Source organism: Diabrotica undecimpunctata, chromosome 5 (genome assembly GCF_040954645.1).
Source record: "Diabrotica undecimpunctata isolate CICGRU chromosome 5, icDiaUnde3, whole genome shotgun sequence".
Lineage (NCBI taxonomy): Eukaryota > Metazoa > Arthropoda > Insecta > Coleoptera > Chrysomelidae > Diabrotica > Diabrotica undecimpunctata.
In genome coordinates, this window is record NC_092807.1 from 56,047,716 (window position 1) to 56,066,487 (window position 18,772).

At 31.2% G+C, this 18,772-nt stretch overlaps 1 protein-coding gene across 2 annotated transcripts in view; it reads left to right on the forward strand.

Moving 5' to 3' along the window:
• Nucleotides 1-407: 407 nt before the first annotated feature.
• LOC140441323 (spermine oxidase-like) overlaps nucleotides 408-18,772 on the forward strand; it is a 52,547-nt gene continuing 34,182 nt past the window's right edge. For both annotated transcript variants that reach the window (XM_072531972.1, XM_072531973.1), the window contains exons 1-3: nucleotides 408-598; nucleotides 12,315-12,615; nucleotides 17,082-17,307. In XM_072531972.1, the coding sequence (XP_072388073.1) occupies nucleotides 496-598; nucleotides 12,315-12,615; nucleotides 17,082-17,307 (630 nt within the window). In that variant the 5' untranslated portion in view covers nucleotides 408-495. The remainder of the gene's footprint in view (nucleotides 599-12,314; nucleotides 12,616-17,081; nucleotides 17,308-18,772) is intronic.

The window sequence follows — 18,772 nt, forward strand, 5'->3', positions numbered from 1 at the left end:
CAAAAGGCTGTGAAGATTGATTTAGTTAATTGACTGTGACGACACGTACATTTTTAGATCACTTTTTAAAAAACAGCTTAATGAGGAAAAATAACTTTTGAGAAATAAAGAAAAAGATACTTATATACAAGAATCGATAGAGAGTAATAGTAGATGTTAAATTTGCAGAACGAAAGAAATCGCTCTATTTTTTATATAAACCAGATGTACATTCTTAATATAAAATAATAAAAGAAGGTTGTACGATCAACGGTTTAAAAACACGTAATAGTTATAAAATATATTCGGTTGTTTTTATTTTTAAAATTAATATTGGTTCTAAAATAAAAAAAAAAATGTTGGTACGCTCCTGCTAATTAGTTAATCTTATCAATACAAAAGTGATTTTCTAGTCGTAAATTTGACAATTTTTTTTCAATAGTCTATATTACAGTATTCCAGTATTTCTTTTTCTTTCAATATTTTGTATATAAAATTTAAAGACTAGAAACAACTATGTCGAATACGCCAAGTATTCTTATTATTGGAGCAGGTGCTTCCGGGATTGCAGCGGCCACAAAATTGTTGAAAAATGGAATTTCCAATTTTAAAATACTGGGTAAGTATATCATGTAGTCTACTGCTATGCAGAGTATGAAAAATATTTCTAAAACAACAATTTTTGCCGTTTGGCATATTGGAATTTGTTGGTAGTTTTTCTTTCTTTATATATTTAAAGTTATAAGGATAGGCATGTTCTTATATTGATAACCTGCTTTAAAAACAAATCTTGTTTTAAGGAACGTGATAGATTCTCAATATTCGTACTTATCTACTATTGTTTTGTATTCAAATTTTTAATAAGCTTTTTGCACTTTTTTAATGCGCGCAAAAAACATTCTATTTGTTGAATTTAAATCATTTTTGATTACATTATACTGTTGATTGAATAACCCAAATTTGGGTTATTCAATCAACGATTATACATATTTTATTGTCCTATTCGAAGCTATTATGAAATATTTGTTGGAGTATACAAATCTTCAGGAAATATTTATTTTTTCATAATTTAAACTTTTAGACAGATATCTTTGTTGTTGGAGTATATCTTTGTATAAATTAAAAATCTTGCGACTTTACGCTATCACTTAAACTATACTATATACTTACATTAAAAGGTAATCTAAATTTTTATCGAAGTATAAATTTAATTTACAAAAATGTTTGTATTTTGAGAACGATTTTCAAAGTGGAAATTGAAACGTCAATAAACTTACTTTAACCTTTCATTTGATGTACATCCGTACCATTCTCTCAGGTTGCGCAGCCATGACATTCTACACCTCCCTACGCTTCTCTTTCCTTGGATCTTTCCCTGCATAATCAGTTGGAGCAAGGTGTATTTCTCTCCACGTGTAATATGTCCGAGATATTTTAATTTTCTTCTTTTTATTGTATTTAAAATTTCTATTTCTTTGTTCATCCTTTCCAGAACCTCTTAGTTTGTGACGTGTTCTGTCCATGATATTTTCAGAATTCTTTTGTACACGCACAGCTCGAATGATTCCAGTTTTTTCATTGATGTCGCATTCAAGGTCCAAGATTCCATTTCATAAAATAAACTTGAAAAAACATAGCACCTCGCCAACCTAACTTTTAGTTCCAGTTTTAAATTTCTGGTACATAGCACCCTTCTCATTTTGTAGAAATTTGCTCTAGCCTTTTCTATTCTTATTTTGATTTCCTGATTGTAATCAGTTGTGGAGTTAATCATTGTTCCCAGGTATATATATTTGACCACTTGTTCGATGTTGCTTCCGTTTCAGACAGTTCCCCCTAAATTTGTACTATATATTTATTTTTTTTAAGAGTTAGTTTTAATAAATTCACTCACTGATTTGTTATTTCTAGCTCTTTCATTGCTTTAAACATCACGGAGTCGGAGGCTGCTTTGTAGTCTATAAATATGTAATGAGTATCAATGTCACATTTCAGTGTTTTTTCTAAAGTTTGTTTCAGGTTGCGATCTAATGAATTGTTTATTTACCACCTCTAAAACCAGCCTTGTGTGTTCCTACTGCCCGTTCTACATTAACTGTGACATAGTACTGTGGAAAATATGTTACACGCTGCATTTAAATTACGTAATTCTTATGTGGTTAAAGTATTTAGAGATATCTCCTATTTTGTATATAGTGCAAAGTATTTTAATATTCCAATCATTGGGAAGGGGTTTCTGTGCCCATATTTTTTTTATAAGCTGTTGTAATGCTATTGTGATATTATGGCCACATTCTTCATATAGTTCAACTGAAAGATTATTTATTCCGGGTGATTTATTTCTCGCTAGTTTTTTAGTTCTTCAAGAAACAAACTTCAAGAATCGTTGGTACTTCCTTTTCCCTCTAGTATGTTTCTCTTACTTTATCTGTTTTGACTTCCAGGTTTTTTTCTTTTTACTCTATATTAAGTCCTTGGTTAAAGTATTTCATTCAACTATTCAATACATCTTTTTTGTTGCTAATAGATCGCCAAGATAATGCTACACATAATTAATGACGAACTGAAAATTTTCCTTTAACCAAAATTATACCAAGATTACATTAGATTTACCAAAAGTAAAGGAACTAGCTACTCTAAACATGAAAAATATTACAGAAATCTAGGAAATTCGGTTTCCTACTACACATGTGTTTAAAAAATTATTGCAAAGTATTCGACAGGGTCAAATGGCAACACTTATGGCAGAGAGCCAAATCAGTAGGCGTACCACAACATTTGATTTTGTTTAAAACGAAACTATACGAACACACTACCAGAAAAGTTAAAGCACTTGACACATTTGCAAATAAATTCCATCCAGAATAAGTCAGACAAGACTATATACTGTCTCAACAAATGTTCAATATATGTATATTGTGTGGCATCTTTTTAGAATAGCGCTTGAAGGATTGGAAGAAGGCACTTAAAAAAATTTCTGAAAAATAAACAACCCACTTTTTGTTAATGACACAGCTCTTGCAAATAGTCAAAAATACTTAATTGATCTCAGTTGACTGGTTATAGACGAAAGTAAAATATTTAGTCTATATCTAAACATATCGAATAAAAAGATCCAGATAGTGGATAAACTACATAATAATCATCCACACATAATCACGATTGACCGGTTTGAGGTTGTGAGTTTACAGTTATATCTGAGATCATTGATCAAACCACAAGATCACTATAGGAAGAAATAATACGTAGATGTGATCTAGCAAAATCCGTCGTTAGAAAAATAGCCAAAATATGGAAGGATCTTAAATTTCACTAACTCTAAAATGAGGTGATTAACTGATTATTTAACCTCAACTATGTCAGTACTGCTTCCCAATACTAATATACGGATGTGAATCTTGCACCACACGACAAGCTGAAAACAAAAAGATAGACGCCACTGAATGTGGCGAATGTGGCTATATTATGATGGACCATACACAAGAAAAATTTCAATTTGAAATGAGGTAAAGGTCATCCAACGGCTCTCCAGCACAGCCCATCTCCAACAGTTAAAATACTTTGGACCTATTATAAAAGCAGATACGGAAAAATGGAAAGACTTATTATACAATGAATTGTAGAAAGCCGAAGATCCATAGCAAGATTTCAACAATATGGTTCGACCATCTTAAAGAAATACGAAAAAGACCTATGCATGAGTTAAAAGAAATGGCAGATCTTTGAAGACGAAAATAAACGACATCCCAATGACCACTACACTCCCTCAGGAGGACATAACTGATGAGAGAAATAATATTAAATGGAAGATTTTTTTATTATATTTTTTTTCTTGCGTTTTTTTAAATAACTGTACTGGATTTTTTATTTATAATTTGTTTATTTTATACGTTCTGTTGTACTTTTATATGTTCTCGTTTGTTAGTTTTTAGTTAGTGTTTAGAGTGGTTTTAAAAGCATATTTTTTATTGAATCACATAATCATAACTGATATAACAGTTGTTATTTGATTTATTTTGTATTTGGTACATATAGTACTGTACTTATTGTTTGTAATTTCTATGACCTTATTAGATAAGAGTTTGGTACCTTAAAACAATTTAAAAATTTAATTTAAATACAATTGTAACAAGTTTGTATAAAATGACATCACTATGTATGTATATATATATATATATATATACATATACATATATATATATATATATATATATATATATATATATATATATATATATTATATATATATATATTATATATTATATATATATATATATATATATATATATATATATATATATATATATATATATTATATATATTGTATATTAAACCTAGAGCTAAGAATAATGCTACTACCAGAATTATTATTAAACTCAACAGTCTTCCGGAATGAACTAAGTCGATTGATATTGCGCCAAGCTTCTTAAAGTCATCTTTGATGTCTTCTTCAGGGCTTCCTATTTCTTAGTCTCCCTAGCCCTCAGACAATACTTAACTTATCACTAACCAATGCATTACTGCTACTGGAAACATAGGACGATTTATTTAAACCGTCGATGGTGGCGGTGATTGAGTGGATGTTGACGTGGTTGTTAGCGTGGAGAGTGGCGCGGAGATTGGCGCGGAGGTTGACACGAATATTTCTGACAATAATATTTTGATTGGCAGGTGAGGCGGATGCTATTTTCTTTATGAGAGGCATTCATGCTGAAGGCAACCGCATGCTGTTATCTCTTTTATTGAGATAATTTGTACTTTTTTTCAATTTCTATGATTTCTCGGATAATTCTTAGATTCTTCTCTTAACAAAAGCCATTCTCAACAAAACTTCTCTTCCTGTTGACATGAAACAACAATCTCTAATTCCTCGTGAAAAGTCTTCTAGTACACCTCCAATATATGACCCACCCAAAATTCACAAACCCGATATTCCTCTACCTCCCACTGTCAGTTCTACATTTGTCCTACTCTGGCCAAGTACTTGGCCAAAAACTTTACAATCTCTTGCCGAAAATGCTTGATCCTTCGTCAAAAATTCTTTTTATTTTATCGAACTTTTTAAACAATACCCTATCTCACTATCAGACTATAAATAATCTGAAAACTAAATACAGTACCTAGCAAGACCACTTATCTCTTATTAAACATTGTATGTCCAACTCTTATTGCTTCTTTCAAAATCAATTCTACAAAAAAATAAATAGTGCCCTAATGGGCTCCCCACTAACTCATTTGACAATATCTTTATGGAACACTCTGAGTCCGAAGCACTATCCACATCAATGCTCAAACCCACATGTTGGTTACGATATGTTGACAATACATTCGTCATTTGGCTCCATGTCATGGATGTTTTCGTGTTGTTTCAAACCCATCTGAATGGTATACATCTTAGTATCCGGTTTACAATAGAGGTGAAAACTGATTTATCCCTACCGTTCTTGCCGTTATCGTTCAGAAAAACCAATCCCAAGGTTTTTATTACTCTGTTTATCGAAAATCCACCCATTTTTACTTCCATGCCAACTCTCATCATTAACCCTCACAATTTAATTCAATCATTAATACCCTTGTATCTAGATCAATACGTCTTTCCAATCATGCAATTAGACAAAGAAAGCTCTTTAGTTTAAAACAGCCTCTCATACAAAGCGGTTACCGCAAAAATCACATTAATATTAGCATCCACAGACAGCAATCTTCCACTTAATCTTAACCCAAAGACTTAGACCCTCATCATATGAAAGCTTTTCTTCCTTCCATCAAAGATGTCACTGACAAAATCGACAAAATTTGTAAATTATGAGAAATAAAGACAATATTTACCCCCAAAAAAAACTTTTATTTATAGTCCGATCAATTAAAGACAATATTTTAAATGAACAACACCGAATTTATAAAATTACTTGTGCAGACTGCCCCCGATCATATATAGGCCAAACAAATCGTAGAATCCAAAATAGGATTTATAAGCATTCCATTTGTGTTCGCAATTCTTATTCAATTTCAGCTTTAGGTCAACAACTTTTTCATACCGGTCATACAGAAACATATAGTAAGTAAAAAGTAGTCAGGAAAATAGGAAAATGAAGATGAGGGAAAGAAAACTACCAGCATGTCCAATACACATGCAAAGCAGTTGAAAAAGACAACGACTCTTGCAAAGAAAACAATAAACAACAAAAAATAGAATAAAGCTGCAAAATACGTGATGGACATCCTAGTTAAACAGACTGTAAGAGAAAAGGGGAAACTAAACTATCAAGAATAGGAACAGTATCGTATATTTCTGCGAAATAAATAAGAAAAAAATGGTACTATTAACAATGGAATTAAAATATTTTTGGAATCGATAGTTTAAATTTTGGAAAAAATTAGAAAATAACAAGTCTACTTGCTGCGATCACGTGATAAAAAAAAGTACATATTTCGGTTATTTAGAAATAAATTTTATAAAAATTTGTTGTTGTCAGCTGCCTCTAATAACTTAATCATGCGCTGTACATCCTTTTCAACATCGTGCCTTCTTTCATTCATTGTTCATTACCCGACCAGGCGCTTAACAGTAGCACTTTATAAAAAAAACAAACAGAACAGTAATTTCAAACAAAAGTGATTTTAACTAATTATTAGGTGGTATTCTTAGGTCAATTCGTGATAATTATAACTAATGAGGGAATACGAAATATATTATAGTATACATAAGACAATATCTATAAGGTCAAGGTCTGTGGAACACAAAGTTCATTTGCGATAATTGGTTTAAAATTTAAATTGAAGAATTAGACTTTTATCTAATCAGTTTAAAGAAATCAGATAATGCAAAGACCAAATACAATAAAAATTATGACATAATGTCTGTCTAAAACAGATTATACACATAATATATTTGTGGACATGTGTTGTAACACATTTGTGAATATGACACATATATTTGGCATAGATTTACAGATAAACATTAAATATAAATAAGAAACACAATTTGTGCTAAAAAAATATTTATCTGTAGAAAAGTATGGCACTATTTATTCGAAATTTAAAAAAATGACAAAAAGCTTTCAAAAGCTTTCTTAAACAAATGAAGTCAGCTACACGAACTATTGTAGAATAATAAAATAATAAAACCAAATAAAAGAAGAATTCATCAAACAATAAGAAAAAGTATTGGATCGTATTACGCCGAACTGTGGAAAATCAATCAAAGAAACAAATTAAAAATTAAGACCATGGAAATGGACTATTGAAGACGATGTTGCCGGCACACTAGACTTGATAGAGTGAGGAATATAGACATTAGAATAAAAAATAAAAATTGACCCAGACATAATAGAAACGAGGTAGACCAAGACGGTTGTGGAGAGAAGATGTAATAAGTACTAAGTAAAACCCACCTGTTTTTTTTTATTTTATTATAATATTTTATAGAATTTTATGACAATAAACGTAACCAAAAATTACCACTGAAAATAAACTGAAGTTACAGTGTAAATAATACACAAAATTTAATTTAAATTTGCGTAATGTGATTATTAATATATAAAATAACAAACGGCAGAATAATAATAAAACCAGAATAGTATGTACGAGGATGGATTGATATAAAATTAGCCTTTGATAGAAAAAACAAGTTTTTTGGAATTAAATCGATTTATTTCTCAACTTAGTCCCCTTTTAGCTCGATACACTTAGTAAGACGTTGTTCCAATTTTTTATCCCATCCGAATAGTACTTTTGCTCGAGCTCTTCAAAATGGGCCTAAGTTTCAGCGACGACTTCATCATTTGTTGTGAAAGGGCGTCCTCCGAGCCATTTTTTTAGGTTTGGAAACAAAAAAAATCGCTGGCGGCAAGATCTGGGGAATACGGTGGGAGTTCAACCAATTCATAGCTCAAATCGTGTAGGCGGCCTATCGGTGAGTCGGTGCATTGTCTTGGTGAAAGACCACTTTTTGTGTTCCAAATCGGTAATTTTTCAACGCAATTCCGTATCATGCCGATCCAATAATGCTGCGAAGTACTCACCATTGATTGTTTTTTCTTTTTCCAAGTAGTCGATGTGGATGATGCCCTTCGCATCCCAGAAAACAGTCGCTATCACCTTGCCGGCCAAATGTGCACTCTTTGCTTTTTTTGGCGGCCCTTCACGCGTTTGCGCCACTGTTACGATCGTTCTTTGGTTTCCGGTGTGTAATAATGCACTCAGATTTCATCAACGGTGACAAATCGACGAAAAAAATCCTTCGGATCACGCTATATCATCGTCAAAAGCGTCTCCGAGGTGGTCACACGTTTTTGCATTTGATCGATTGCCAGCAAACGTGACACCCATCGCGCAGATAGCTATTTCATGTCGAAATGATGGTAAATGATGTTGTGTACGTATTCGTAGGAAATGTTTAGGATCTCTATTAACTCGCGAAGAATCATGTCATGCACTTTGTTGATCATTTCTGACGTAGTGACTTCATTTGGCCTCTCGGGACGCTCATCATCAAAATCATTCGTACGACCACGAACAAATTCAGCTTTCCAAAATTTTACTGTTGCTACCTCACCATAAACTTCGTTCATGTCGGCTTTGATTTGCACATTCGTTTTACCCTTTTTGTGGAGGAAGTTAATCACCGAACGATACTCGACTTTTTCCATATCTCCAACAACACAAAATTTGCTTGCTTTTTACGGCTGTAAAAACCAAACTAATTGTTTTTAAAAATTAAAATTTTGACAGACGTCATGTCATGAATGGCAAATATCAACACCGAAACCAATTCGGTTTTAAGTAGCACCATCTATCAAAGGCTAGTTTCATATCAATCTATCCTCGTATATTCTGTTTACTAATCCCAGTTTAACTCTTGCAAATTTAGCAATTATTTTTTTGTGTTAGTTACATTTTGACAGACTGAAAGTGCCTGTAGAATTATTCAGCGTGGAAATATAAATCAAAGGTTTAATGTTTATATTTTTAAAATTTTACTATGGTCTATAGATTTGCATTTACAAATAGAAAGATTACTATTTACAAAATAGCTTTTGGACCATTACCATTTGTTTGGTGTGTAGTGAAACTAATTACCGCCAATCAACATTTATTTACTTACACCATACAATATATTGATCAAATAAACAAATATTAAATTAACTTTGATCAGATAAAAGGCATATATCGAGCACAGTTTAATTAAATCTTGCCCAAGTACTTTCGATCCCTAGATCATCTTCATTGATTCTGTCTCCGGCTTCTTCAAGTAATGTAGCCTTCCTTAAATTATTTTAAAGTGTTTGTTTGTCCATTTGTAGTGTAGTGTAATGTACAATTATATGTTTATGACATCTTGTTCTTGCCGGATAGGCCACAATTGACGAAATGCCCCTGAAGATGATCTAGGGATCGAAAGTACTTGGGCAAGATTTAATTAAACTGTGCTCGATATATGCCTTTTATCTGATCAAAGTTCATTTATTCGAGCATTCAACCTTATATTTAAATATTAAATTTACAAAATATTGGTTGCTCGATTTTCATCAAACAATGAAATTAATTCCGAATCATTACTTTGAATTTGAGATGTTAATATTGAGTAATATTGAATTTTGTAGCATTTTGATTTCCCTTCGTATGTATTAAAACACCGAAAAATATTCTCAATCTTGTCGCGTCGCTGAGATTGATAATATAAACAGTTCTAGTCTTGTTTATAAAACACAAATTGGTTTTATCTTATTTTATTTAGATTATCTTATTTGCGCATCAAATAAACAGGAATATTTTCTTTTGTGCTTTGTTTATACTGGGTTGGGTAAATGATGTCACTATACGATGAAACGCCAAAGCATTTGGTTTCATTCTTTAGTCCGGATTTTCTTCAAATTCGTTTTTTTTCGTTATTCGTTTTTGATTGTAATCGGAAAATAGTGAAGTGCAGTTAGTGAAGAGAGATATTTGTATTTGGGAAGAGATAGCTTTAAGTATGTAGTCTTTAAAAGCCGGCAATTTTTTAAGTTAGGAGGTGAATTTTCGATTTGGTAGTTTTTGTTAAGTTAATCACCGATTGTTTGTGCTGTGCACTATCTGAGAAATTTGTAAGACGGCGTTTCTAACCATATGGTTTAAAGAAGAAATTGAGTAGCAGTTTTGAAGATTGCAGTTTGTATTTTTCCTGGATAATCCCAAGCCCGAATCAGTGTTCAACTTCCCAAGAATTGTTCATTTGTGTTCCATAGTCACTTCAGACCAATTCCAACCTGTGTGGGACACAGTTGTGTGTTGTTTGCAGTGTTTTGATTCAATTCTAATCCCAAAAACTTTCTTAAAGAAAATACATCAGACAGTGATATTTGTTAAAATAATTTAAAATAAAAATAAACAATTTTTCATTTTTAAAAAATTTACTTTTATAACAAACTAAAAAATTATAAATAAATAAAAATATGGATAAGTTACATGGATTAGCTAATTGTCATATTAGTTTTCTTTAAATGCAATTAATTTTAAAATTTAATTAATATTTCAAAAAGATAAGTACCCGTGGTACAATTAAATGGCCCGCTAGATCCTGTGGCAGCCCCTAACGATTTCTTTAGCCCCCCCTTCTGGGGTTTTCTCAAAGAAAACATTTATAGGCATCAGTTTAAAAGGGCCACAAACCTAGTCGAATTAAGGGCAAAAATACTTAATTTCTCTTCAAGCAATACACCAGCCCTACTCCAAAATATGAGAAGAAATCTGTATGACAGATTTAGTTACTGTTTAGCACAAGGAGGTGGAATATTTGAGCCCTTAATTCATTAATCTGCTTTCCTAATATTTATTTTTTGTTAGGTACATTTTACGAAGTTTGTAGGTTCTTAATTAGCATCGAGTTAGAATCTATGGAGAGGGCATCACGTGACTAAAAACGACCTCACTTCGGCCATATTGTTTTGACACTTTTGACAGATCGTATATATTTATTTACGTTTGTTGTTTTTCGAATATTTTTAGTTTTAATACTTTTATAGAAACTGTAATAATATATTGTGATAGTGCATAATAATGGTTTCTTGTTCTCAACGTACTTGCAGTGGCAGAAGCAATGTTAATAAAAAATCTTCAGGAATAACGTTCTATAGGTTAGTATACAAATATGTAAACAAAGTAATGGCCCGTACTTCAGAGAATAAATTAATAGTATTTGACTGTATTAATTTATTTTTATGTATAATATATCGTGTTTTAGTGTTTACCGCGGGATAAATAAATGATAGTTTATTGAAAATGTATTGCACTTTGTAGACTATGATTAAATCTTCTGAATAACTAGTCATATTTTTATAGTAGTTTTAATATTATTGAGTCCGGCCATGATCCCACCGCCATATTGGTATCACCGTTAGCCACGCCTACCTACGCCGTTTTTAATACACACGTTAATATGCTCATAGCTTCTCCATAGATTCTAACTCGATGTTAATTAGGTAGTATTTTCTATGTTTAAATTTGGAAAAATTTTATTGTTTTCTTCTTATTTAAAAGTACAAACGATTCTTATTATAATTTTTTTTCCTTTTTTGTCTTATTGTTATAAGCTTTGTCCATAAAATTTGTACAATTTTCAGTGACAATAAAGCATATTACTTATTTACTTACTTATTTATTCGTATTGCTATTAGGGCATTATAATAACTATACTCTAGAGATGAGATTGCAATAAATCTTGATTCCTATGGTCAACAAAGCAATGTCGTTAAAGCGAAGAAAGTAAATAGTCACTTTGAAGTTTCTTAAACCTCACTTTATGTTTAAATGAATTACTGTAGAGGTACATACATGTCGCATAAAACATTTTGTATGAATATAATGTAACTATTAAAGGAAAACTATGGGAAATAGCCGTTGCTTCTACTTTTTTTTTATAATTTCATCATATTTTCTCACCTATGAGGCCTTCCTAGGATTTCAAATATTTCAAAACCAAAATTGGCCAAATCAATTTAGTCGTTAAAATTATGTTTGTAAATACGTCGTAAAAACATAAAATGATGTTTGTGATACGTAATTTTATAAAATTTTATAACTCATGGATCCAATGAATTAAAACTACTGTAGAGGTGAAGTAGGTTGATGTGATTTTTGACGATTTGCTTCGAAACACGAATGAAAGATAGAGTCACAATGTACTTTTCAAAACTATTCAATATTAATATATCCAAGAGGGGGGTCATTATTGTTATTAGGTTCCAATTATTTTCTGTTGTTAAACCTTATAATTATTTTTAGGTTTATGTTACATGGATTTTAGACATATGTACCCTTTCTGCATATTTTTCTATCTTTGTGACTTATTTTAGAAGCTGAAGAAAGAATAGGAGGAAGAGTATATTCTACCCAATTCGGTGGAAGTATGGTTGATATAGGAGGACAGTGGGTCCATGGAGAGAAAGGAAATATTGTGTATGAGATGGTCAAAGACCTTAATCTGTTAAGTCCTTCTATCAATGACTATGAAGATAATACTTTCTATCTTTCAAACGGTACACAAATTGATAAAGAGCTTGGAGACCAACTTTATGATATATACAATGAAGTACATGAAAGCGGAAAGGTTGCTGAGGATATGAACCAACCATATGGGGACTATTTTATAAAAAGGTATCATTTATTAACTTGATGATAAAAAATCATTATAATTATAGCCTAAAAATTTTCTTCAGTTTGTTAAACTATTATAAATCGTTAAATTATGTTAGCTATTTCTCTCTTACCTTCATATAGCTGTTTACATTTCACTGCTTAAGGCATAAGAGGCAGTTTGTAGATGCATTATTCAATATATCAGTAATTTAAATTATCTAGCTGGTTAATCAAAATATCTTTAAGAGAGAGGATAGTTACAAATGCTGAGAAAATAACTAATATAAACAACAGCAAAAAATCAAGATAGGTATTTTATACTCTTCTTTATGTCTTGGAAATGTGGACACTACGATAAATACATTTTTCTTCTTCTTTACTGATTACTTGAACTCAGAGTAATAAATGGTGTTTGTCAGAAGTGGACATTGCGTATTTAAAGATCATCTCTATAAAATAGGAAAAGTGGGCTAAGCAACATAGAGATTCTGCGAAAATGTGGAGAAAACGACCAAATATTTTGTTTTCATTTGCAGGGAAATTGTTCGCTAATGCTATAAGTACCTGGGTTCAACAAAAATCTGAAAAAAATTATAAATGCTCCTAATCAGTAAATGTTTATAATCATTGGCGGCGAGCCGTAATACCCACGATTTAACTCGGGACTACAACCGTGTTGTTCGAAAGGCACGAGCCGTGATATATTTTAAAATGACGCCGCTTGTATAGTGGTGGTGGTACTGACCTTCCTGGGATGCTCCAAGCGGTTTTCCCCTTACCGACTGGCGGTATATTATTTCAGTTTTTATTTGGCCTTTGAAAGATACTGTTTAATATTTTTGTAGTCGGTGCTTTTGACCGTGCGCGTGTACAATATTATCAAAGATATTTGTGTTGCAGTTTCACAGTTTTAGATATTGGTGTGCTTTTTAAAGTTAAAAATACGGTAAGTGAACCCTTTGTGTGGTTCTTTTTATAATATTTCTTAAGTCTAGTATTTCAGTGAAAAATATGGTCACATGTATGGTGATTTGTAGTATTTTTTATTTGCAGGTTATGTGTTCTTACACCTGTCACCTATAAGTAAACCTTTTGAAGACCAAGATGACGGTTTGGAGAACAATGATTACTACTGTAATTTAGGGAAATCAGACGGAAAAGGGCTACCAGATTTTAACAAAACTAAGCAAGATCTAAATACTCGTCTGTTTTTTGTGGGAAGGGACAAAAAGACGTTGTGGAATAAATTTAAAAAAAAACCAAAAAAAAAAACATAGAGACTGAATCGTCTGAAGTAATTTGAATAGCCAAAGAAGCAAAAACCATTATTGATGCTTGAAAATTGTTTTTTCCACAATCCGTCATCAGCAAAGTAGTTGAACACACAAACAAATATATTCTAAAGCTTCGGACAAATTACAGTAGAGAAAGAGATGCCACCAGTACAAATATGGAAGAAATTAAAGCACTTATTGGTCTTCTATATTTTGCTAAAGTCTTGCAGTCATCACACCTACATTTGAGAGATCTGTGGGCATAGGGCGGAACCGTTGTAGAGATTTTTCATCTTACAATGGGAATTAATCGATTTCAATTTTTGTTGCGAGCGCTTCGATTTGACGATCTTCATGATAGAGCGGAACGGAAACTGTATGCAGTATGTATAAGCTATCTCCTATAAGAGAATTTTTTGATTCCACGTTATATTACACCTATAATCTAGAGGTGGATTTTGGGACTCAACCAGATGGGCTGTATAAAGTTAACAATAGCGCCTTTTCAGTCGTTCAAAGATTAATTTAACCAATTTCTGGAACTGGAAGAAACGTAACTTTCGATAATTAGTTTACGCAGATACCTTTAGCCTTAAATTTGCCAAAAAACACAAATTAACTGTTACGGGCACAATTCGCAAAAATAAAAAGAAATTCCTGAGATTCTCTGGAGTCTCATTACACCGCAACTTAAACGTCGTCGACAAATTGTTATGTTACCAGTAACTATGAGAAGTCGTATAAAAGAAATATTGAACATAGCCAGTATGACGTTCCAGGCAGATGTCATTTTTGCTCATCGAAAAAGAACAGAAAAACGCAGACCCGATAAGTACAGTGTCAAAAGTATATATGCCGAGAACATATTTCCCAGATTTGTACTGAATGCTTTAAAAGCCAACAATAAATGAAAAATTGTAACGTAAGTTTAAAATAAAAGATTTTTGGTTTATTTTTTGTTCTACCTGTTTTTTTTTATTAATTAAAACCAAAACTATGTATACGATCGTTTTTTACAAGTTTTTTGCCCGTGTAAAGGCAGGTTTAAAACGATTTCCGGACTAAAAATCCAAACGTCAAAACAAATGTAAAATATAACGTGTTTATCAGTTTTATCACAATCAATTGTGGTTTAATCGCACAGAAAATATTCTGGGGTAATTGTTGTTAAAGCATTTAGAACTGAATTTATTATTTAGATATAAGATAGCAAATTTTTCTTTTTTTTTTGACACCCTGTTTTGTTTAAATATTTCTTAGAAATAAAAATTGTTGTCTATCATCGCATTTGCGTATCATTATAGTTTGCGTTAGTTTATCAAAAATGTATTCTGGAGTGACTTTTCACGGTGAATAGTAAATATTTCTCATTCATTGAAATCATAATAATAAATATTTGTTGTCAATGAATCTTAGGTCAAAAATTTTGATATTCAATAAGTAAACTGTATAACGTGATAAAATTTTTAACTAAATAATTACAAACTGACAAAAATTATGCAACGCTATCTCTATTTATTTACAGTATTAAAAAAAAATAAACAATTAAGTATTTCATGCAATTTTCCCAAATAATTTGTTAATGAAATAAAATAATAATTACTATTAACAGTTAAGTAATAAAGAACAATAATAATAATAATTAACTACCGAGTTCCTACGAAGAGTAAGACAATTAAATCGCTCATATCTTAACATTAAAAATTTGTTTAAGGCATAAAATACGTACTCTTGTTCCGCGTTTACCTACTCATTTGGTATTATAAAATGATCAAAAGCCATTATAAAAAGTCTTCAGTGGAAAGTAAGAACACTTCTTATGAAAGCACAAAAACATCATCCACTTAGTGCAGTAAAGAGAACAACATAGGTGAGCGCCTAAATAAACAGGTGACTATGAGAGTGGAACCATAACCTCTTTTACTTAGCAGACCAGGCAATGCCGGTTGGGTGGCTTTGTTCATTATATAACCAAACCTTCATCATTTGATTTGGCCTCTACCTGCTGATATGGTATTCCCAGTTTCGATCCGGGAAGCAACAAATCGGCAGCGTATCATTCTTTATATCACGGTGTTTTGTCACAAGACAAATCACTTGAGATCCACCATCCATCCTGCTGTTACTAACGTCGTCACAGTCAAACAATTATTCTTAGAAAAATGTAACATATATAAAAAAGTAAAAAGTGTAAAAGGGACGTTCACAAACATAATATTGAAGTTCACAGAACATGTAGAAATAAGCCATAAATGATAAAACCCTAACAAGACGAATGTAGATCCCGTGATAGGTACTTACACTCGAAGTAAAAATTCTCATAAGCCACTTAGGCTTATGAGGTTATGACGTCTAGCCGTGAAAGGTTAGGAATTCCCAGGATTCGAGAATTTGACTGGCACCAAAGTTCCGCGAGTTCCGACGATTAGATGTCCCATACAAATGTCTTCCCAGTACAGGATATTGGGTCTGCATGGTCAATTTAGCAATTTAGCTTGTTCGTATGATTTTTAGAGGTTTAGTGGCATTTTCGTCTCTGGGATAAACTGGGATATTCTTTTTGAGATAAACAAATGGAATAAAATTTATACAATTCAATGACTTGCTTTGAAAGTTTTGTCATATATTAAGCATGCAAGACCCAACTTTGAGAAAAATTTTAAAGCCCTAATTTTTACAAGAGTTATAAATATATTAATTTTTTTAATTTTTTTTTGTATTTATCTAAACAACAAATATATTAATTTTTGCAAATCGTCCTTTTAAAAGTTTTTGGCATACTCTGAACTCTAAAAGATCGTTAAACCAATAAATCTTCAAAGCCTTATGTTCTCAGTGATAAAATAAAAACGCCAAAAAGTACATTGTTTCACAATAATTTGATTATACATAAAAATTATCAATAAATTTCATGCAGAATATGGTTAGAATATGTTTGTATTAGTATTAGTATTAAAGCTTTTAGTACCCTGGCTTTTTGAGGGTCAAGAACAGATTATATTTTTGCAATATTATTCTGAACATTGTCTGGGCAAAGATTTTTAATAGACAGGGCTGCCTGTCGCTTCATGCTCTTCAGCCAATAAGTGATCTTGTGTATTTAGGTCGCCATCCCTGTCTTCTCCCAATGATCATTTCTTTGATCCATTAATAAATAATAAATTAATATTAAGGAAACTTATATTTCTATTAGCTGTATCAATTTTCTAGGTTTAATGATATAATTAATGAGAGATATAAGGACGATATAAGTGTTTTAAAATTGGCTAAATATTTCGAAGATTGGTGTCACAAAATGAGCACCTGCAATGAGTCTTCCAAAACATGGTACGATTTGTCTGTTCAAGGATCCGTAGCTGGTTTTATACGAAGCGAAGGGAATCAACAATTAAACTGGAGAAATAAAGGATACAGGACTATTTTGGACGTTCTCATGGTAAATATTAATCTTCTAGATAAACAAAAAATTTAAATAATACGAAAACACTTGACATAAAAATAATATTACGCTCCATTTTTTGGTTGCTTTTTCGGCAAAAAAGACAACAATTTAAATATAAATTTATAAGAATTCAAATAATGATAGGTCTTTATATTTATATATATATAGTTTTATATATACAAGGTGGTCCTTAAGTAATTGTAGAAAAAGAAACAGTAGATTCTATAATTTAAAATATTACGATTTAAGCCAACTTGCTTTAATAAAATATTGATATTAAGAAAGATACGGGGTCTTAAAGTAGAAATCTAAAATTTTATTATGCCCTAAAACTTTTGTTTGTGAACATTTATGTATAAAAATTTACAACTCGGTGTTCTTCAGTAAGAAAAATTATAATGTAATACAAACATTAATGTAGTTAATAGAGGGCGCCACATATTATGCTACATATGTGGCATAAATTTGTGCTTACCTTTTTTTCTCTTTAAGTTAGCGCTATTTGTTTTAAAAAATATTAAGGATACATTATTTTAACAAAAAAGAGGTAAATTAATTATTAACTTTAAAAGTTAATGGTTTTTGAGATAATAGCATCTTACAAATCAGGTGGATAATTATGATTTAACGCAATTACTACAAGTAACGAAGGAAAAATAGACAAAAACATTAATACTTCTGAATTTTGGTATAAAATGCCTTTAACTAAAGTTAATATTTAACGAAATATTAAAGAAAATAAATGTGTCAGTAAAATAACTAATAACAGGATTTTTACAAATACTATAATAATAGGATTTAACATCAACAATTTTACTATTCTCGTTCGAACCTCCGAACAGTAAACATATTAGCAATTAGCGATAATTGATATTTAATATTAGCTTGTTAGTTTGGACAAAATAAGGAATGGTTTTTTGTTTCAAATGTAGAATTTTGTTTATATCTAAAATTTAAACGAAGGTGCAGTGTAAGTGTTACTTCTTCTGGACTAAAAATTGTAAGTTTGATTTTTCTATTTCATCTATAACAAATCAAAGTTAAACAATTATTTCTCCGATTTGGCGTTAGGTTAACTACCAGTTCTTCCTGTAATGATCCATTATAAGCACCAGGGGCGTATTCAGGTTAGTAAGCCCAAGTATGGAAATGGATTCAGAAATGGGATCTTCCACCTTTGAAAGTTCTGGCAATCTACTTGTAAACCAACCATCAAAATTATATTCTAGAGCTCTTGATGAACCTAAAAATAAATTTTCAAACAAAAAACAAGCAACTCTACTTCACTTACTCCCAAACTCTAATATTAAAGTTTATCTTAATGCAGTAACTTGTTAAGGGGATCCCAGAAAAATACATTATATTTCTAAAATTATAAACGATTGTATTTGTATCTTATTTACCAGTGAACAGACAGTCAATGAGTTTCTAGCAAACGACAATGGTATTGTAGTAATTA